This window comes from Simochromis diagramma, unplaced genomic scaffold (assembly GCF_900408965.1).
Source record: "Simochromis diagramma unplaced genomic scaffold, fSimDia1.1 OVJJ01000091.1, whole genome shotgun sequence".
Taxonomy (NCBI): domain Eukaryota; kingdom Metazoa; phylum Chordata; class Actinopteri; order Cichliformes; family Cichlidae; genus Simochromis; species Simochromis diagramma.
In genome coordinates this window covers 67,015-89,901 of record NW_024386901.1, presented here as the reverse complement: position 1 = coordinate 89,901, position 22,887 = coordinate 67,015, and the positions used below count along the sequence as shown (strand labels likewise).

Sequence of the window (22,887 nt, the reverse complement as noted above, 5' to 3'; positions counted from 1 at the left end):
CGCAGTTTGAGTTATTGTAACTGACTGTAAAAAGTCAGCACAACGAAAATAAACTACACCTAAACTTGGTTTATATCTGACCCAGATAGACTGCAGGTCATAACGTCTTACCCGAAGCTCAGTTCACCTGACGCTCGGACCGGCAGCCGCCTCGGGTCTCTCCTCTTGTCTCCCCTTTCCCTCATCCACCTGCTGGCCTCCACCACTTGCTAATGTTACTGAATCTGTGGAAGCTACGCCATAGCCACTACCAAAAAACTGAGTTATTTTTACACACCGGCCAGCATCTGGCCAATCCACTACCTTTCATTGTTTATACCGTTACGAAAAAAAAAAAAATCATCGGCCCACCGAGCAAATGCCCGGTATGCTCAATGGCCAGTCCAGCTATGGTCGTGCTATCAGTTAACCCTTCACGTGCCAGCTGTGGCACGTGTGCCTAGGGTTGCCGACCTCTACGCTATACTCTTGTGTCCAGGCATCAGCACCCCCCACAGGGCCAATTGATCCCTGACTTAAGAGATGGTTCCCTTTACTCTGGGGTGGAGATGAGCAGACTGCCCCTGTTCCTGCAGCAGCAGGAAGGCCAACCAGCCCAGATTCCAACCAGACAGCCAGCTCCTCCGCCAGGCCCCCTCCCCCAGATGGCGAACAGAAAAACTGATTCAGGGGAACAGTATGAGAACAGCACCACCGAGGCTGGAGATGGAGCAATACTGGAAGATCATATGGGAAAAGGAAGCAACAATGCTCAGTGGCTAGTGGCTCTGACAGCAGACACAGCAACCTCTCTAAACTGTTACCGTCCAGTTACCATCACAGTGGCAGATATCCAAGAAAAAGCCTCCAGTATGAAGAGCTGGACAGCACATGGTTCATGTCTGCTGGCTGAAGAAGCTGACTGCATTCCATGTGCATCTGGCAGCACAAATGAACCACCTGCTAGTTTATGAGCGACAGCCACAATGGCTAACTGAAGGCTGGACAGTCCTGATCCTCAAGGACCCCCAGAAGGGATTGTTCCCATCCAACTACCAGCCAATAACCTGCCTCAGTACCACATGGAAGCTCCTGTCAGGCATCAAAGTGGCTAATCTGAGCAGGCACATGGGTCAATACATAAGCAGGGCACAGAAAGGGATTGGCAAGAATACCATAGGCGCAAAACACCAGCTACTGGTAGACCGAACGGTCGCCCGAAACTGCAAGACCAGGCTGACCAACCTGTACACTGCTTGGACTGATTACAAGAAGGCTTATGACTCAGTGCCCAAACCATGGATCCCAGCATGCCTAGAATTGTACAAGATGGGCTGATGGCACGATATGGCAGCCTTGCTTCTGTCAATCTGCCCCAGGGCAGCTGTGGCTACAACTGTAGCTTGTCTCCACCAGTGTGTGAATGTGAGAGTGAATGAATAGTGGAATTGTAATGTAAAGCACTTTGAGGGTCTCGAAAAGCACTATATAAATGCAATCCAATCCAGTATTCAAATGTAGTACTCAATATATTCATAATTTATTTTGTCATGTATTAATCACACATTTAATCATATCACATTAGTTATAGTATTATCACTTTCTCACTTTACAACTGGTAACAGCACTTCTATCACCAGTTTGCATGAATGTGGAATGTTAACACAGTGAGGCCATTGTAATGGGAGACGTTAAACAGATAAGATACCTTTATTAGTCCCACAAGGGGAAATTTCATGTTAAGGCTGCCGACCTATTGCACGCAATGGTGGCGCCATCTTATCCTCCGACCATACATACATTACACAAAAACATCACATGGGGAAGACAGGTCAGAGAGCAAGGGCGTAGATTTGGCATGGACGGAAAGGACACGTCCCCACCAATATCCAGCGGTTATTGAATTGTCCCCACCAATAATTCGATCTCTTTGAATAAAGAAAAATAAACCCGATAGAAAGAAAAAAACGATCTGTCGACGTCTCATTCACCCAGCGGTGCAGAAAGAGTAAATTACGTTCTCTACTGGAGTCCTACGTCATGTGACAAATATGGCCAATGTGATTGGCTGTGCCTTTCAGGGAGCTCTGTTTAGTTTTAGCAGCGGCAAGCCTGCACTGCGAAGACCTGCAAAGAGGAGAGGAGGATGGCAGCAACAAGGAAGAACCTGGATATAAGAAAGTATTTTTCAAAGAAACCTGTAAGTCACTTAAAGCCAAGTTCACTCATAAAATGTGTCCGTCATAATAACGTTACAGGCTATGCTAGGCTTTGGCCCACATCAGTCTAAAACTGTATGTAACCATGAATAACGTGTTTTGGAAACTAACTGCACAGCAGGCAGCACTATTAGTTATCTCAGTCTCCCAGAGCAGCCTCGAGCAAGCCAGGATATTAGTTTACAGAGGCTGTTAAGGTTACATGTCTAAAGTTAAAATGTTGGTGACACAATAATTTCATCCTAATGGTACTGACATATTCATTGGGGTAATTTTTTAGACAAAATATCATGAGGTAGTCATGATTTTGCAAATATTCCACCTTGTAGTGCAGTTTGCACAGTTTAAAAATGCACTCACACTACAAACATTACTGATGAGTCAATATCTGCACAAATTGACAGTAACACTGAAGCAGCTACACATTTTACTCTTATTGTCATCTATGTCCTATTTGTCAGTTGACAGAAGAACCAAAAAAAAAAAGCTCAGAGAGCAATGGTGATACAAGATTACAGGTGAAATTGGATGATGACTTGGTGGTTCATTACTGTATTTGAAGCACATGTGTGACTGCATGTATTTGGAATGTCTCACTGCTATTTATCAGGTGATAGAAGCAGCTCTGCCATTTTGTAGCTCAGACAGAGGTGAAGAGGCAAGGTCACAGGTGACTGACTGATGATTTGGTGCTATAGATTAACAAGAGGAGAAGGCATGTGTTTGCCTCCTTCACATAGTGGACATTGAGTTGTTGTGTGGGGCACCAGTAGTCCATGTCTGTTGCTGTAACAGTATTTATTCATGTTTAGAATAAAAAATCCCAGCTCACTGACTTGATCGGGGCAATAGTGCCTAAAATGTTGCATAATTTTGCTGAGAGATCTTTTAATGTGGTAGTCTTAGATGAGTAGTTTTATGGACAAAACCCACCAGGTCATTCAGTGTTCCCTTAGTGCCAAAGTATAACAGATGTTGGTGCACTATAACTGAACTAATGTTGTTAAGTCCTTAAAGTCATATTCTTTTATTGTCATGACTCTATTTGAAGCTGTTTTTATTTTTGTATGATACCTGATTTATATGGAATATGGCTGAAGTAAACTAAAGTCTAAAATACTTAGTCATTTGTTTAATAGTAATTTAACATTATATAATTCACACATAAAACTATGAATTGTTATTTTAAATGGTTTAAAAGCATGTAGAATAGCATACATAGGCAAGTATATTTACTTATTTTTTTTATCAAGAAGCAAAGACAAAAAGGAAAAAAAAGGAACAGGGCAGGGTTCGGTGGCTGAATCATCCATCCCCACCAATGCCAAAACCAAATCTACGCCCTTGTCAGAGAGGTATAACAATGGAAAATGCACCACATTAGGAAAGATAAGGAAAAAAAACATAACTCCCCCCAGACTGATCTCCAATAGGGAGATCAGTTTGAGAACAGGAAAAAAATACCTTTGCACATAGCACATGAAAAAACTCTTAATACACCAAAGAAACACATGACAAGCAACAGGAGTGGATAAAGGGTGAGAGACAGCCAATGTAGACAGTACATCCAGGCCTGCAGTATAAGCGCTGGTCTCCTTGATCGAGCTTGTTCCTGTGCTGCCATGATTAGTGCCTCTGTGCTGTCTTTCAGTCCAGCTTTGTCCAGCCACTGGTAGGATTTCTGGATGTCAGCCACCTCCTCTATCTGCCGGTGGTACATGCTGTGTAGGGGCCTGTCCTCCCATGATGGTTCCTCCTCTTTTTCCTCTTGCTCCTCTTTCTTGAGTTTCTCCTGTCTGAGTATTCACTGAGCACTCGATCGGTTGGGGCCACCTTCCTGATGTATTCATGGATGTTCGTTGTCTCTTCCTGGACTGTGGTGCTGACACTCACCAGTCCCCGGCCTCCTTCCTTCTGCTTAGCATACAGCCTCAAGGTGCTGGACTTGGGGTGAAGCCCTCCATGCATGGTCAGGAGCTCAGTGGCTTCTGTCTCCTCCTTTGGCCATCTTATTATCCCAGCAGGGTAACCTCATCATGAGCAGGGCTTAGGTGTGGATAGCCTAGATCTTTTTCTTACCATTCAGCTGACTCCAGTTTGTTCAGAATTCCTTCTGTTGGCTGCCATGGCCTATGACAGATATGTGGCTATATGTAAACCTCTGGAATATCGAACTATCATGAGAAAAACCGGTACCACTTTACAATAAGGCTCCCCTTATAGATGCTAATAAATAGTTTATAGCTATATTATTAATTAATCTGTAAATGCTTTATAAACCATTATTAATGGTTTATTATGCATTAGTTAAGGGTGAGAAAGAGGAAAAAAACTGACCGGTTTCTTGCCAAATAGTGAGCCAAATGTGTTCACCTATATATTTCATCTAGAGTTGCTATATTAAACATTTCAGACTAAGTTACTATCCTGTAAGCACAATCAGCATTTGTAAACATATTTTTTATCATATAAAATTGTACTTCAGAAATGCATTATAAATATCCACAACTATCAATCGGAGCTTTGTTGTAAAGTGTAAAGCATAAAACCATTTATTAATGAATAATAAATATTTATAAATACCAGATGGGAGCCTTATTGTAAAGTGTAAAGCATAAAACCATTTATTAATGAATAATAAATATTTATAAATGCCAAATGGGAGCCTTATTGTACAGTGTAAAGCATGACACCATTTATTTATGACTAATAAACATTTATAAATGCCAAATGGGAGCCTTATTGTAAAGTGTAAAGCACAACACCATTTATTAATGACTACTAAACATTATAAATGACAAAAGAGAGTTTTGTTGTAAAGTTTAAAACATGTCAACATTTATTAAGGACTAATAAACATTTATAAATGCCAAATGGGAGCCTTATTGTAAAGTGTAAAGCATAACACCATTTATTAATCACTAATAAACATTTATAAATGACAAAAGATAGCTTTGTCGTAAAGTTTAAAACATGTCAACATTTATTAAGGACTAATAAACATTTATAAATGCCAAATGGGAGCCTTATTGTAAAGTGTAGAGCATAACACCATTTATTAATCACTAATAAACATTTATAATTGCCAAAAGTGAGTCTTAAATGTATAATGTCACCATTTATAACACTTAGACCTAAATTACAATCAGTGCTTGAAATAACATTTAACTACTGTCAAAAATGGCAATGTATTGTAAGAGTAACACATGTAACATTAAATGTGTTTTTTAAAACACCAAACAGTCACCCACTCCAAAAAAAGTTCATGCCAGACTCAATGGCGTGTCCAGCGGGGTGGCCTGGGGGGACACAGGCCACCCCCCCAACCAGACTGGCCACCCCAGGTGCCACCCCAAAGGCAAAACAATAAAATTCAATCAAATATCAAATGTACGATTATGTTTTCACGGTGAAGCTCAGATATCCGAGTGTAAGTGAATGCAGCATCGGCTTCTGCGCTATGTGCATCACGTTAGCAAAGGTAGGAGAGCCAAGCACGAAAGACGGCACTGCAGGAAACAATTTTTCGGTGAAAGAAAATGAGGACAGAATAAATGTCCCGGTAAGTAATATTAAGTTTGTTGAGTTTCGTAAACTTCGGTGAAATTAGAATACCAAAGAAAAAATAACACTTAAAGAATTATTGCAACCATCGAATATTTCAGACAGTATGCTACTGAGGGGAGCTAACATAAGAGTTATGAGTTATAAGATATAATCTAAGTCGTAACATTGCTGTATGGAGCTGCAGATTTGGTTGCAGGTTAACATCGCTGGACTGGCCATCGGGCATACCGGGCATATGCCCGGTGACTTATTTTTTTAAATTTTTTTTGTAATGGCATGAACAATGAGAGGTGGTGGATTGGCCAGATGCTGGCAGATGTGTAAAAATAACTGAGTTGTTTGGTGGTGGCTATGGCAGGGCTTCCACAGAGGCCAGCAGGTGGATGAGGGAAGGGGAGGCAGGAGCAGAGACCCGAGGCAGCCGCCAGTCTGAGTGTCAGGTGAACTGAACTTCAGGTAAGAAGTTATGACCTGCAGTCTATCTGGGTCAGATATAAACCAAGTTTAGGTTGAGTTTTTTTTCGTTGTGCTGACTTTTTACCGTCAGTTGCAATAACTCGTACTGCGTTCTAGCCAGTTTGACGGAGTTTTTATACAGCTGGGTGGGTGCTATGATGTTACTGATAGTGAACTTTATTTTATTCATAAGGTTAGTTAGTAGAGTTGCCAACGGCTCCTTAAAAAAATGGAATGGTCCCTCATTCAGAGAAAATATTACACGTTTCGTATTGAGCTGAGAAGAGACGCAGTTTGTCCCAGACTTTCGCTAGAATGGAAAAAAGACACAAAGCTGGAGTTATTCTGTCGTTACGCTGCACAGCTGCCTCTTCTTCTCTCATTCTCTATCCTCTCTCTCCTGTTGCCACTTTAATCATGAAACTGATCAATGATCAGCTGATCGGCTTTTCTCTCTTGTTTGTTTATCGCCCACTTTGCGCCAGAAAGAGGAAACCAGCAGATGTCGCGCTAAACAACAGCAGCACATTTAAGCTTGATCAGCTGTTGTTAGAATTTATTTAATATTAACTTCTAGTATCAGCTGATGTTTGCTGGAGCCACAGCTGTAAAGCTGCTGGTCATGATATCGGTTTGGTTATCTGATGAGAGGGAAACATGAAGATGAAACCAGGAGATGTCCTTACTGGATCATCAGAGCTGTGATGGAGAAACAGGTTTAATACCATTAATAATGGTTTATAAAGCATTTACAGATTAATTAATAATATAGCTATAAACTATTTATTAGCATCTATAAGGGGAGCCTTATTGTAAAGTGGTACCGAAAAACCACTGTGAGTATTTTCCTGATCATAGCTTGGCTTGTACGTACTTGCTAGATCTAGGCTATCCACTCCTAAGCTCTGCTCGTGATGAGGTTACCCTGCTGGGATAATAAGATGGCCAAAGGAGAAGATAGAAGCTACTGACAATCCAGCACATAACAGCAGGGCAGGAGCAGCAGGCACGGCATACATGGAACGCTATAACCAAGTGGCCAGCATAATATACAGAAATATCTGTGCCCAAGATGGCCAGGAAGCCCCGAGGTCAAAATGGGAGACGACCTCAAGGGTAGTGGAGAATGACCAAGTTAAGATCCTGTGGGACTTCCAGATACAGACAGACAAAAAGCTAGTGACTAACCAATTGGACATAGTGGTGGTAGACAAACAGAAGAAAATGGCCGTAGTGATAGATGTATAGATTCCGAATGGCAGCAAGAGAGAAACGTTTCGTCATTCATTAAGTGACTACTTGAGTCTCATCTGGCTGAAGGTTTCGCCAATTTATGGCTTATAAACCCCAAAACATGTTGTGCCAAAAATCTGTCCAACCCAAGGATCGGGTAATAGTAATGTGGTGAATGCTGTTAAATGCCAGAAGGATAGCCAACTCATGGCCCTTGATCAATGGCCTTTCATCAGTAGCCTTTCATCAGTGGGCTTTGATCAGTGGTTGTTGATCAATGGTCACCAGAATGTACACATTAATGATCAAGAGAACTGACCTTCCTACCCGTTGTTTCTTCAGTGGTGCTAGTTTTAGTCATTATGCAAATGTACTGAAATACTATGCAGGACCCTCAACCTCCCTGGCCTCAGGTAGAGGACCCGAGCTTGATGGATATACTGTCCACAGGGGCGAGAAATAGTCTCTTGGAATCATATCTTCAATCCAACAGGGAGTCAGCCATGTTGAATTTAAAGTGTTAATTTGGCTGGGGGTTTGTTGCCATTTTCAGGCCTTGTACTATTTCAAAGTCCTCCTAAGGATTTCACCAGATCAACCTGATATTCACTGAGTGGAATTTAACGTCCTGTTACACTATAAAGCTTTTGATTTTTCATAAACGGCTGTGGTCATGGCGGCATGACAAGTTTTGATAATTTAGCATAGGAAATGACATTGTATCCCTCAATTATACATTAGCAAGTCTGTATGAAGTGATGAACATATATATATATATATATCTTAGCTGTTCCCAGGACTGCGCTCTTCTGGACAGAGATCTCCGATGTTATTCCCGGGATCTGCTGGAGCCACTCACCTAGCTTGGGAGTCACCACACCTAGTGCTCCGATTACCACGGGGACGACTGTTACCATCACCCTCCACATCCTCTCGAGCTCTTCTCTGAGCCCTTGGTATTTCTCTAGCTTCTCGTGTTCCTTCTTTCTGATGTTGCTGTTATTCGGAACCGCTACATCGATCACTACGACCGTCTTCTTCTGTTTGTCTACCACCACTATGTCCGTTGGTTAGCCACCACCATTTTGTCCGTCTGTATCTGGAAGTCCCACAGGATCTTAGCTCGGTCATTCTCCACTACCCTTGGGGGCATCTCCCATTTTGACCTCGGGACTTCCAGGTTATACTCGGCACAGATGTTCCTGTACACTATGCCGGCCACTTGGTTATGGCGTTCCATGTATGCCTTGCCTGCTAGCATCTTGCACCCTGCTGTTATGTGCTGGATTGTCTCTGGGGCATCTTTACACAGCCTGCACCTGGGGTCTTGCCTGGTGTGATAGACCCCAGCCTCTATGGATCTTGTACTCAGAGCTTGTTCTTGTGCTGCCATGATTAGTGCCTCTGTGCTGTCCAGCTTTGTCCAGCCACTGGAAGGATTTATGGATATCAGCCACCTCCTCTATCTGCCGGTGGTACATACCGTGCAGGGGCCTGTCCTTCCATGATGGTTCCTCGTCTCCCTCCTCTTTCTTGGGTTTCTGCTGCCTGAGGTATTCACTGAGCACTCGGTCAGTTGGGGCCATCTTCCCAATGTATTCTTGGATGTTCGTTGTCTCATCCTGGACTGTGGTGCTGACACTCACTAGTCCCCGGCCCCCTTCCTTCCGCTTAGCGTACAGCCTCAGGGTGCTGGACTTGGGGTGAAACCCTCCATGCATGGTAAGGAGCTTTCTTGTTTTGATGTCAGTGGCTTCTGTCTCCTCCTTTGGCCAGCCTATTACCCCAGCAGGGTACCTGATCACGGGCAGGGCGTACGTGTTGATGGCCCGGATCTTGTTCTTACCGTTCAGCTGACTCCTCAGGACTTGCCTGACCCTCTGCAGGTACTTGGTGGTTGCAGCTTTTCTAGCGGCCTCTTCATGGTTCCCATTCGCCTGCGGGATCCCCAGGTACTTGTAACTCTATGTCCTCTATGTCTGCAATGTTGCCTTCTGGTAGTTCAATCCCCTCAGTTCTGACTACCTTCCCTCTCTTTGTTACCATCCGACTACACTTCTCCAGTCCGAACGACATTCCAATCTGTGTCCCGCATGGTTTTCACATGAAAACCATGCTTCACATGGTTTTCATGTGAAGCATAACACTGATGGTAAGCGCGTCATGGACAAAAGTAAAACAGTATGTCGGATGTGCCACGCAATGCTCAATTTGTGGGAACTAGTACGTACGTTAGCACAGTTAGCTTGTTAACGTGTTGACGCCGTGTATATATATATATATATATATATATATATATATTTATTTATTTATTTATTTATTAATTTATTGAGAGAGAGGGGGAGCTATATAGATAGAGATATCAATGTGTGTGATTGGTTCTGTAAATATTCTTCAGTAAAGTATCTGATGAAGGCTGGTTGGACCAAAATTTTGTGGTAAGTGAGACTATGTGTGGGGGTACTATTTTTTCTTCTTCTTACACAACTGCTTTTTTATTTAGGTTTGGGGCAGGTTAAAACTATGAAATATTCAGATGTAATTTTTTTAAAACTATATAATATCCATGAAATATAGACTGCTAGGTGCTCGGGCAGCATGGTGGCGTGGTGATTAGCACTGTCGTCTAAGAGCAAGAACACCTGAGTTTTTCTGTAGTCATATCTATTGATCTTTTGATTGAGTAATTATCAACCTACAAATGGCTGAATACAAAAAATAATTATGCAGCTGGTTACTCCACGTGGCTGAGGACTTAAATACACAAAGTAACAAAAGGATGGGGAACAGGTAGGAACACAGCTGGGACAAATCTGACATTACAAGACAAAGGAGGATGCCTCCTTAGCAAAACTAAGTACACTGAAAACAGGACAAGGTCTGTCAAAATAAAACAGGGAGCATGACAAATACAAGGCAAGGATGAAGACACACGAGCCTAATGCTTGGCACAGGGGTGAGATACAAACATGGTCGCATCACTGACTTGGAGAGACAAAGTCAAAGTCAAGTCAAAGTCAAAGTCAACTTTATTTGTCAATTCTGCCACATGTACAGGACATACAGAGAATAGAAATTTCGTTACTCTCAAACTCTCAAAGAGGGCACATGGAACATGGAGACATGAAAATGAGAAACACAGGGAAGACACAGAGACAGAAAACTAAAGAATAAAAACTATAACATAAGCACAAAACTATAACCATAACCAAAACCATGACTGACACTAAACTATGGAATATTGACAAAACTCAAAAACACATGAACACTGGGTCACAGATCCAGTGCCATGATACTCTTCACTGATCATACATCATCTCCCTCCTAAAACTAGAATATTATATATACCATGGTCATAAAAATATCAACATGACGTACTTGTACATTTATGTGAGTTATGGTTAATAGACTGACATGCATGCAACAGTTATCATATAAACTAAAGTTGACCAGATTGATATTTATATCAAGATGGTGCCGGTGAGGTCAGCTGCCGTGCTGGATGCTCTGACCAAACTTTCCACTTTTTCCTGATTTTCGTTACTTTTTGCTCTATCTGCCATAATCTTGCATGGGCATTATGAAAAACACACAAATTTGTTACAGTAGAGACACTCTGGTTTCTATTGGTTTACAATATAAACACATTTCATTGTGTTTAACTCCGGAGCCAACCTGGCCAAGGGAGATCCCGAGGGAGAACAAAGGACGCGACTCCAAGTGAAGGCCTCGAGGGAAACGAGCCAACATCAGGAACAGGCTATGGGCTCGCGCACACCGTGCACCAATGTTCCCTCTAATTTTTCATCTGTCTCAGCGAACACACAAACTCCCTGAGCGGTCCCTTGGACCACTGTGAGCAACAGCAGACCCGTGCACTGTGGTCACGCCAGCATCGAATCCATCCAAGTTACATGGTTTATTAAAATAATCAAATTACAGCATTTACATTTATCTTAGACTACTTTTAATTAACTGCTTTAGCCCACTTACAATGAAAATTTAAACAAATCTTGTTCATGACCTGTGTAGTATGTTAACACTATTGGAAGTAAAAATAACTTTCTGTCTTTTTTTTGTCTTTTTTTTAAATAAAGCTCTGACTTGTATTATGAGTATGAGTCTGTGGTCTGGGAGAGAGTCCTGTAACTCTCTGTCTACAAAATACAGTATATATTGACCAGTTTTGGGCAATTAATTATATAGTTACTTCTTCAAAAAAGTAACTGAGTTATGCAAACATCAAAGTTTTTTGCAGCTATTTACCTAAAAATGCAGCCAAGGCATTTTTTTTAAATAAAAATTTCTAACTATTTACAGAACAATCAGGTGCTCTGCATCAAATTTGATGCAACACAAATTATTTGTGCCACTCCAAAAAATAATTTCTGTCCACTATGAGATAAAGGAGAACAACAGCCTGATACCTGCAGGCCTGACAACAGGAGATGCATCACTCCTGTAACAGCTGTAACATTCAGTAGTCGCCTCATTGTTCTGACACACACAACAAATCTATTGACTAAACTACACACTAACTACACAAGATTTGCGCTAAACATCGCAAATCTCTCACATCTCAAAACACCGCCGTCACTCCTAAAACTTCCCCCCTTCATAACAACTAAATGCCATGTTGCCATATCAGTTTTTGATTGGTCGACATGGTACATTTTTCGACCAATAGGAAAGGGTGGGGGTTTTTTGGTTTTGTTTTTGCTCACAGGCAGAGAGTGCTTCCAAGCGTTTCTTCCCGCAGTAAATATAAACAACGATAGTATTCAGGAAGAAAACCAAACATTGCATATATTTTTATCATAACTCTGGTTTTACGTGGCCTATCAGCACAATTTAAAAACTGGTATAAAGTCCACACTTTTTCCGTCAATTGCTCTGTCTGTCCTGCTCACATCTCCAATGGTTGTACACGTTGTCATTAACGTGGCTTCACTCCACATCTGCCACGCCGCATTGCTAGTTAAAACACCGGTGTCGGCACATAAGAACGCTGTCATATTCTGTCAACGACATTGATTAGCTGCATATATACGAATGTGAATCGCGTGATTGGCTGGACTATGGGATAAGGTGGCATCGTTCTAATCCCATACGAGAGCAGCCAGTCACTCACTGACTAACACTGCAAAACAGAATTGTTAAAGTATTAATTTTAATTTCAATTCAGGTTAGATTTTTTTTTGTGCGCAACGCAGCTTTTCTGTGTGCAAAGACCGTGCCAGCAGGGCGCAATTGCGCACGCACGCAGCTTAGACGGCACATTGCCGTGCACCCATACCCAGTATCCTGCTAGCCAATGTTCTATCCATCGAGAACAAGCTTGATGACCTCAGAGCCAGAATTAAGTTCCAGAGAGACATTCGGGATTGCAACCTCCTCTGCTTCAGCGAGACACGGCTGAACCCAGCGATACCGGACTATGCTGTGCAGCCAGCGGGGTTCTCAGAATCAGAAAGACTTTATTTATCCCCAAGGGGCAATTGACATACATAAAGTCTTTCTGATTCTGATTCTTTTCAGTTTACAGCATGGACAGGACAATGGAGTGGGGGAAGAAAAGAGGTGGTGGAGTGTGTTTCATGGTGAACAACAGATGGTGCGACAGCACGAACATCTCTCCACTCATTGCTTACCCAATCTGGAACTTTTGATCATTAAATGTCGCCCTTTCTATCTCCATAGAATTCACTGTGATCATTGCCTGCACTGTTTATTTTCTGCCTCACGCAGACTTGGACACTGCCTTATGTGAGCTACATGAGGCCCTCACACAACAACAAGCACTTCACCAGTACGCCACACTCATTGTTATGGGAGAGTTTAACAAAGTAAATCTCAAACAGACATTTCAAAACCTTCACCAGCACATCACCTGCCCCACCAGGGTCACTAGGACATTAGACCACTGCTACACCCCATTCAAGGACTGCTACAAGGTTCAGCCTCTGTCAGCATTTGGAAAATTGGACCATGCGGCCATCTTCCTTATGCCTGCTTACAAACGAAGGCTAAAGAAGCAAGCACCAATCAGGAGGGAGGTCACACACTGGAGGGCCCACTCAATGACCACGCTGCAGGACGCACTGGATGATTCAGACTGGGATATGTTTCGGCGCAGCTCTGATAATAATAACAATAATGATAAAAAAAATACAATTGTATTTGTATAGTACCTTTCTAGACAGAGTCACAAAGTGCTGCACATAAGATAAATAATAAAAGGTAAAAGAGACAACATAAAACATACAAAAATGAATCAAAAGCAGTTTTAAAAAGGTGAGTTTTGAGTTGTTGTTTAAAAACAACTACTGAGTCCGCAGTTCTTAAGGTTTGGGGGAGAGATGACATCAACATTTTTATGGATTGTGGGATTTATTGGGAAACTAGCGGATGACACAGTAGAAAGAACTATCATCCGAACAAGAAGCTGTGAGTGGATAAAAACATCTGCGATGCTCTGAGATTGCGCACCACTGCCTACAATAAAGGGCTCGTCTCCAGTAATATGAACCAATACAAGGCTGCGTCTTGGTCAGAGCTTGGTCAGAGAGGCCAAGCAGAGCAAGGGGGGGAAACTAGAGTCACAGCTACAACAATGCAACTCTAGGAGCCCGTGGAAGAGACTACAGACAATAACGGACTACAAACATCCAGCTTCTCCAATGAAGAATGCCGACGCTTTACCGGCTGTTGAGCAGAACACGTTTTATGCTCGCTTCTATGCTGCAGCAATTAAAACAACAAGTGGCTGCGAACGCACAGAGTGCACCAGTGAAGACAACGTCTTCATCATCACAGAGCATGCCGTGAGGAAAGCTTTCAGGAGGGTGAACAGCAGGAAGGCAGCAGGACCAGATGCAATCCCTGGTCGGGTCCTGAGAACCTGCGCTGACCAGCTAGCACTGGTGTTCACAGAGATCTTCAACGTCTCCCTGGCCAAAGGAGTGGTCCCTGTCCCAAAGAAACAACAGCCCGCTTGCCACACTATTACCGTCCAGTAGCACTGGCCTCAATTGTGATGAAGTGTTTTGAAAGACTTCTTCACTTCCTGCCACCATCGACCCACTTCAGTTTGCATACCGGACTAATCACTCCACAGACAATGCCATAGCTCACCTGCTTCACACATCCCTGAGTCACCTGGACACTGGCAGAGGATGTTTTTGGACTACAGTTCAAAATTCAACACAATAATTCCCTCGAAGCTTTTCATAAAGTTAAGGGTTCTACTCAGCACACCACTTTGTCAGTGGATCCTCAACTTCCTCACAGACAGACCCCAATCAGTGAGGGTGGGAAGTCCATCTACACCAAGTGGTGCAAGACCAAAGCCAGGAAGATTATGATGGACCTCTCCCATCCCAACAATCAACTCTTCTCATTGTTGAGGTCTGGGAAGCGCTTCTGCTCCCTTAAGGCCAAAACAGAGAGAATGAGGAGGAGCTTCTTCCCCCAGGGTATTCGGGCCCTGAACCAGGTGTAGGATTGAACTCTCCCACACACATCACATCACTTTAGGCCTGGACTCTTTCACACACATCTCATCTCCACACGCACTCTAGTTTTTCTTTTTGCACACTTCTTATAATTTATAATGTCTTTTTATTAATAATTACATAATTACATAACAATTTACATAAGAATGTAAACTGCAAACTTAAAAAGTTAAATCTGTAAATTTTTGTAGTAATCTGTAAATTACTGTCAATTCTTACTGTCATTTAATGGTTGGGCATTGCACAGCAATAAGCATTTCACCTAATGTCATACTGTGTGACAAATAAAACTTTGCAAAGCAACTCTGCATACTGCATGCAAAAATGTAGCTGAATTTTATAAGTCTATAGTGCTCCAGATGCAGTATGTTCAGTTGTGGCACTGGTCAAGTACGTACATAACAACAGCCCGGTATATATTTTGAATATTTCTATAAATCAAACTTGTTCTGCACTTCACCTTTATGATGAAAAAACTAAATTTCCCATGTCAGAGCAGTATAATGACAATTATGAAAAAAAGTATTTCATATGGTCAGTGGCATTATTACAAGGCAGGAAGCGTGTCCTGAATGAATACATCATATTGTAAAAGTTTGCAGTGGGAAATATGTTTTGAGGATCAAGTGTACTTTGCAAGGCCACACTAGCTGTAAAGGCCAATATACTAGTTCTGAGCATAAGAGAGCAAAGAGAATAGCTCCTCTTGGAAAAAGGAATAAAATCAAGTAAACTCAAGTCATTGTCAAACTGGGATCAAGCAATATATTCTTCCTTGACTACTGAAATTCCAGTGTTGAAATTAAACATAAGGTATGGCAAACAATTCAGTTCACACTGAACAGAGAGGAGAGATTAACTGTACACTCCTAAAGCCTAAATTACAAGAGACTAAACAATAATGTTTCATACCTCCTTCTCTCTTGAGGATGAGGCAACCTGATAAAAACCTTAAAGAGACTCACATGATACACTGTGTGTGTTTGGTTGACGAAGGTGCTCAGAAACAGATTTTAAGTTTAGACGTTTTTATGAACCGGAGACACAAGAGCGGGTGAATACTGGTATAGTTTTGTTTTTGTTTTTGTTTTGGATTTTTACTTTACAAGTTCTGTATTTTTTATGTTTTGTCTTTGAAAAATTCATGGATGAAGAGTCAAATGCTACCTATCTAACTCTGGACTGGTACACAGAGATTAACAAGTACAGATATGTTTTCTTTTTTGTTATGTTTACATTATATATTCTAATAATCTGCACTAATTCTACTATTCTGTATCTCATCTGGATTCATAAAAACCTCCATGAGCCTATGTACATTTTCATTGCAGCTTTGCTACTGAACTCTGTTCTTTACAGCACAACTATTTACCCAAAACTTCTGACTGACTTTTTATCTGAAATCCAAGTCACAACATATTCAGCCTGTCTCTTTCAGTTTTTTATGTTTTACACCCTAGGTTGTTCAGAGTTCCTTCTGTTGGCTGCCATGGCCTATGACAGATATGTGGCCATATGTAAACCTCTGGAATATCAAACTATCATGAGAAAAACCACTGTGGGTATTTTCCTGGTCATGGCTTGGCTTGTACCTGCTTGTCATATTGCAGTCCAAGCAATAGCGAGTGCTGAAGCTAAACTGTGTGACTCTAATATAAAAGGAATATTTTGTAGTAATGCAGTTTACACTCTTCAGTGTGAAAGATCAAGATTAATTACCATCTTTGGTGTGTTCCTTCTAATTGATCTTGCAATACTTCCTATGCTCTTCATAGTTTACACATACACAAAAATATTTATTGTTTCTCATCGAAGTTGTAAAGAAATTAGGAAGAAAACTGCAGAGACTTGTTTACCCCATCTGTTAGTTTTAATCAGTTACTCTATGTTTTTTGTGTATGACATAAGCATAGCTCGTGTGAAATCAGATTTTCCAAAAACCACACGCATAATAATGACATTACAAATAATGCTCTATCAGCCTCTGCTAAATCCGTTCATTTATGGGCTCAAAATGAAGGACATTTCTAAACACTTAAATAAGCTGCTTTCTCAGGCCAAAATCCTTTCTTGTATTAAAACTTAATGCTAAGGTGAATTAATTTGGTTGTTAACCAGTTTTGTGCAGTTCAAAACACTTTTCTTTCTACATAATCAAATCATTCTTTTTTTCATGTGCAGAGGTGTTTTTTTCTGTTCTCAAACTGATCTCCCTGTTGGAGCTCAGTCTGGGGGGAGTTATTTTTTTTCTCCTTATCTTTCCTCATGTGGTGCATTTTCCATTGTTATACCTCTCTGACCTGTCTTCCCCATGTGATGTTTTGTGTAATGTATATATGGTCGGAGGGTAAGATGGCGCGGCCATTACGTGCAATAGGTCGGCAGCCTTATGAAATTTCCCCTTGTGGGACTAATAAAGGTATATCAAATCAAATCAAATCATTCCAACTTTCAGGCAGAACATTTTTCAAATTAGTATATTATATCTGGGGAAGTACAAGAAAATATAAAGTGAAATAGCCCAGAGTACTAATAGATACTGCATAGTAGATACTACATATACTAGATATTGCCTGCCTTGTGTTTCCCTTTATGCTGCCTATGGTTTGACGGAAATGATCTCTGTAAATTTCTTTGTAGTAAACTTTTACAGGTGTGTGACACACCCTTTCAGATTCACCATTAACCTTCATATTTCTGCATCATGCTTGTGCATATAATAAACACTTTGTATAAGAGTAATTGATGACCTACTGGATCATTTAGATTTGCAATACAGTGGGGAAACCAATATGCATTCAGTGTAAGCAAGTAGTGTCACATCTGTCTATTTGTTTCTGTGCTAACATCAGTTGCATTTCAGTTCAAGTGAATTCACAATAAAACTGTTGCCATATACACACATTCCTGGTTTTATTGTCTGACATCTGGCCAGAGTGCCTCCATAGCAAAGGGGTTTATACTTTTGGCTGTTAAGTGAAAGTTCCCTGGTTTGAACCTGAAAGATCCCACAAAGAGAAACAAATCTCTGTGGTGTTGCATCAGGAACTGATGCTATGGCAGCCTCTTGTGAAAAAGTAGCTTTACTGTCAGATAACTCTATAAACATGAAACCCACATAAAACCATCTTTGCTTCGAAACCATTTTCTAACCTGCTTCTCTTCAATCACAACCTTAATTTTATAACACTGAATATCTTTAGAGAGGGGCAGTAATCTGATTCCTTTTTTCAAGAAATTAGTAAAGTAAGGGATTACTATTGCAAAAAAGGTAATTAGATTACTGTTACTTTCCCATAAGCATGCTGCATTACTGCGTTACTAAACCGTGATTTTGTTTGCGAGAATGATGTAAGCACGACAATGACGTAAGCGTGTGCAATATCTGTGGTAACAGCTGTGTGCAGATCAACAATGGATAATATATCGAGGGTGGGAGAGAGTATGACCGTGCAGGTTTTAAAGCGTTGAAGTACTGACCTTACTTTGAGTTGGATTCTGTAAAAAGTGACACAAATATGAAAAAAACCCCAAAACTTCTGAGCAAGCACCGAATACGCTGCCACAGGAATGTGAAAAAAGGAGAGATATTTTTCCTCACATTACTGAGTTTTCCAACGAAGAAAGAAATAATTTTTTCATAACCTTTGTCATGTAATTAATATATCCTTAGTATCCTTATTTTCTTATTATATTGTTTTATGTACTTTAATAATGAAGGTTTGTAGAGCAAGGCCACTTTTGACTCATAAACTAAGTGCTCAGCCAGACTGAAAACAGGAAGTGTAGAGCTGTACAGTGTATTAATAAATACAGGAAGCCAGACAGAAAAGAGGAACTTTGCCATATAAGCAATGGTTGTATTGAAACTGTGACGTGTAAAGTACCAAAATAACACCTATATGTGAGACGTTCTTAGATTCTAATGTTAGAGATCCTGCAACTGGCGTTTGGGCTGTGCAGGGGTCTCTCTCTTCCGGAAGATGATTGAATAAAAAGAAATATAAATGTTTTAACACACTATGAGTCGGTTTTCTCTGTTCTTTCATCGGGACAAAAGAATCGGGGTTTAATATTTGGTGTTTCCGCCTGGTTCTCCTTGCAACAGAGAACAAATGTGGATCTGATATGAGGCGAACAGAAGACCGGTCTAAAAAGGCAGGCACAAACCTGTTGAGAGAAAAAGCCAATCTGTGCATATTGGATGAATTCTAAATTATCTGTTCGCTGAGTTGATGATCTTAACTATTAAATTGGCTCAGTAGTGGCTTTACTTTATTCTTGAGAATAAAGTAAAGCTTTGAAGCAATGATAATAAAACTTGGAGAATGAAGTAATGAGAAACTTTGAAGTAATGATAATGAAACTTGGAGAATGAAGTAATGAGAAGCTTTGAAGTAATGAGAAACTTTGAAGCAATGAGAAGCTTTGAAGTAAGGATAATGAAACTTCGAGGATGACAGTACTGAGTTAAAGGTAATGTGGTATTTCATGGTAAAAGAGAAAAGAGACCAATGTGTGTTTAGGATAACACAGGATCATAGGTTATTGGTCATTTTATGGTTTAATAAGTGTCAAGTTCAGGGGTGCAGATCCCCTCCCTATTGGAGACGTCCACTAGGGGCCGTGGGCGTGCGGGAATGCAGATGCAGACTGACCATCTGCCAAGACTTGGGACCTTGGTGTAAAAATAGGTTATGATCAGAGGATCATTTTGGGATACACTTATTTGTTCAGTAAAAAGAGTAATTTCGGAAGTGGAAGTCCGACAAAAGGACGCGTTGAACTGGGCAAGGTGTCTAAGTGACTCAGCATTTCAGAGAATCGAGTCACTTGTGGTCTTGAGTTTTATTGGTAAGTTGATTTGAAAGGAAAATCAGTGCTTACCTCGTTGAAGTAATTCTGATGATGTTGCTTGATGCGCTGTGATACAAGTGACGAATCAGTTGTGTACATGTGGATACACAATTGTGTTGATATTGATGGATCGGCTGCGGTCCATGTGATAAGTTAATGTTGGGTGCACTGAGACAAGAAACTGTTTTTAAATCTTCACTGGCTGCAGTGATATACATGTGCTGAAGATTACTGGACCCATAGAGGTCCGTTTGATGAAGTTCATGGGCAGATAAATGACAGAAACAGTTTCTGAATTTTGAGGAGAATTCTGAAGCACTGAGGTTGAATTTTCTCCATGCTTGGTGCGCTGTGAGGACTTATATCACGGTTATAAGTCCAAAGTTTTATGCCCTGGAGGCCAAGAGTTGTGTGTAGAGAAGAACATGACTTAGAAAAGGGCATTTATGGTCATATTTTGTCTAATTTTGTCATGGTCCTGAGTCTGAGGACTCTGTGTTTTGTGTTTCTTTATATTATTCTTTGTTCTCGGTTATTCTGTTTTGTCTTTTGTTTAGGTTTGCTATGTGTTAGTGTTTTTGTTTCATGCCTGCCTGTGTTCTCTGTCTGTCCATGGTGTTATTGTGTCTGCTCATGAGTCTGTCTGTCAAGTTCAATGTCCTGTCTGGTTCTCTGTGTCTGTTAGTTTCTTGTTTTATTCTGAAAGTTCATGTCTCTTTGTTACGACCCCCCCGAAGGGGTCTAGGCATGCGAGTGAGGGGACCAGTAACAAATGAGTCCAGAACAGAATGAAAGGAAAACAGACAGGTGTTCTTAGTAAATAACATAGTCTTTATTATAGATAATCATAACATAAGGAGCCGGCAATGCCGTATTACCAATAACATACCGAAAAAGGGAAAAAAGGTTGCAACAGCAAAGAACACAACAACCAAACAAAAACTCCACACCACGAGGAGGTACTTCCAGGGGCCCACAAGCTCACCCTGTCACTAACAGCAGCTGGCTTTACTGCTGCCAAGGCCCACAAGCCCACACTACTCACGTAAAGCAGCTATGCTGTTTCCACAACTCCACACTTCAGGCAGGCTAACTACACACAAAGCAGAGACACCAGAGAACACCCCACACCCTGCTCACAGCTCATCCCCAGCTTATATGACCTGGTGATTGCTGACTGGGCCCAGGTGGTAAATGAGTCCAATGAGCAGCAGCTGTGTCCTGGGGAGAGAAAGAGCAAGAGAGAGACAGAGGGGTGGAGCAAAAGAGGAGGAGGCGGAGAGAAACACCACGCCCACACAAGGGCAGTATCAGGAGGCCCAGCTAGGGCCGTAACACTCATGTCAATGTATTCAGTTTTACCTCTCCCCTGTCTCGTTAGCCTAATTGCTCCCAGCTGTGTCTCCTTCCTGTGGCCCATTCCCTGATTACTCCCCGTGTATTTAAGCCCTGTGTTTTCCTGTGCTCTCTGTCGTGTCGTCTGTTTAACTCCATGTCCGTCTGTGTTTCTCTGTGAATCTCCCGTGTAGTCTACATTATTCCATGTTTCTTCGTGTCTCTCTGCTCCTCGCTCCATGTCCTCCATTTTGTATTAGTTTTCCCAGTTTAGGTTTATGTTCGGTTCTGCCCACACCTTGGTTTTGTGCACTGTAAATAAAACCCACTTGCACCTCCGCCATTGTCTGCTATTGGATCCTCCTTTCTCACCCTCCACATGACTGCCGCCCCAGCCGTGACAGTACGACGCAACCACAAGATGGATCCAGCAGCTTTGTCTGGGGAGAGCGACCTCGCACGCATCCAACGCCTGATGGACTGGGTAACTCACACCACCAACGCAAGGGCAAAAGTGGTGGGGTTAAAAGCCATCAAGGCGATCCTGGAAGGAAATCCCTACCTCTGTCAGCTCAAAGGAGTTTCGGACTTAATTCGCAACCTGCATAAAGCCCGGGGGGTGGTGCAAGCTCGGGAATTCACAGACTTTGTCCAGCAGCAGTGGACTACGGCCGCCCCGGAACAGTCACATCAGCTTCTCCTGCCGGAGGTTTTGCCCGGCCCGCCGGAGGTTTTGCCCGGCCCGCCGGAGCCATTGGCAGGGAGGAAGCGACGATCGCGCCGCCAGCGCGTCACCCCACAGCCGGATATTAGGACTTCAGAATTGCCAGCTGTTGTGAGTGGGAAGGACCCTTTTTCTGTTTTGGACTGTGGGACAGTTTATTCAGGGGCTTTGTTTTGTGCAGCAGATGACAAGGAGAACTGTTTGTTGCCTGTTCATTCTCCTGCTCAGCTGTCTTTACCTCGTTTAGCTGCACAGCCACAAGCTCGTTTAGCTGCACAACCACAAGCTCGTTTAGCTGCACAGCCACAAGCTCGTTTAGCTGCGCAGCAGCATTCAGCTCGGCCTCCGGTATCCCCGCTAGCCCAGTCATCTATGCCATCTCCGTCTTCACCGACTCCCTCTGTACGGGAGGCTGCGTCTGTGCCTCCAGTTTTGGACTCTTTTTCTAGTACGTATTTTTTGCAGAGAGACAAACACGTTAAAATTGCAATCGTTCCTCAACAGCTGGCTAGTTTAGAGACTGTTACTTGCTCCAGGGCCTCACCAGAGGTTAAATTATAGCCCTCAGCTGACTCTGGACCCCTGGAGGCTAAGAACCCAGCTAGGGACTGCACCTGGCTGTCGCTGCCTGAGCAGGGTCGGTGCTCCGCGCAGCTGCAGTCTGTTCTGTCTCTGCCAGAGGTCTCCGCACCTGCTGGTTCTGTTCTGTCTCTGCCAGAGGTCTCCGCACCTGCTGGTTCTGTCCTGCGCCTGCCAGAGGTCCCCGCACCTGCTGGTTCTGTTCTGTCTCTGCCAGAGGTCCCCGCACCTGCTGGTTCTGTCCTGCGCCTGCCAGAGGTCCCCGCACCTGCTGGTTCTGTCCTTCGCCCGCCAGAGGTCCCCGCACCTGCTGGTTCTGTCCTGCGGCCGCCAGAGGTCCCCGCACCTGCTGGTTCTGTTCTGTGTGTGCCAGGGGCTCCGGTGCCCACTGGTTCTGAGACTGTTTTCGCTGGGGGGCCCGAGG

General features: G+C 42.4%; 1 protein-coding gene across 1 annotated transcript; it reads left to right on the top strand.

The window, feature by feature from the left end:
• Nucleotides 1-15,524: 15,524 nt before the first annotated feature.
• LOC120735461 (olfactory receptor 2AT4-like) lies at nt 15,525-17,152 on the top strand. Its single transcript, XM_040034859.1, has one exon. The coding sequence runs from the start codon at nt 16,113-16,115 to the stop codon at nt 17,052-17,054; it is 942 nt and encodes a 313-aa protein (XP_039890793.1). The 5' UTR covers nt 15,525-16,112; the 3' UTR covers nt 17,055-17,152.
• Nucleotides 17,153-22,887: the final 5,735 nt, after the last annotated feature.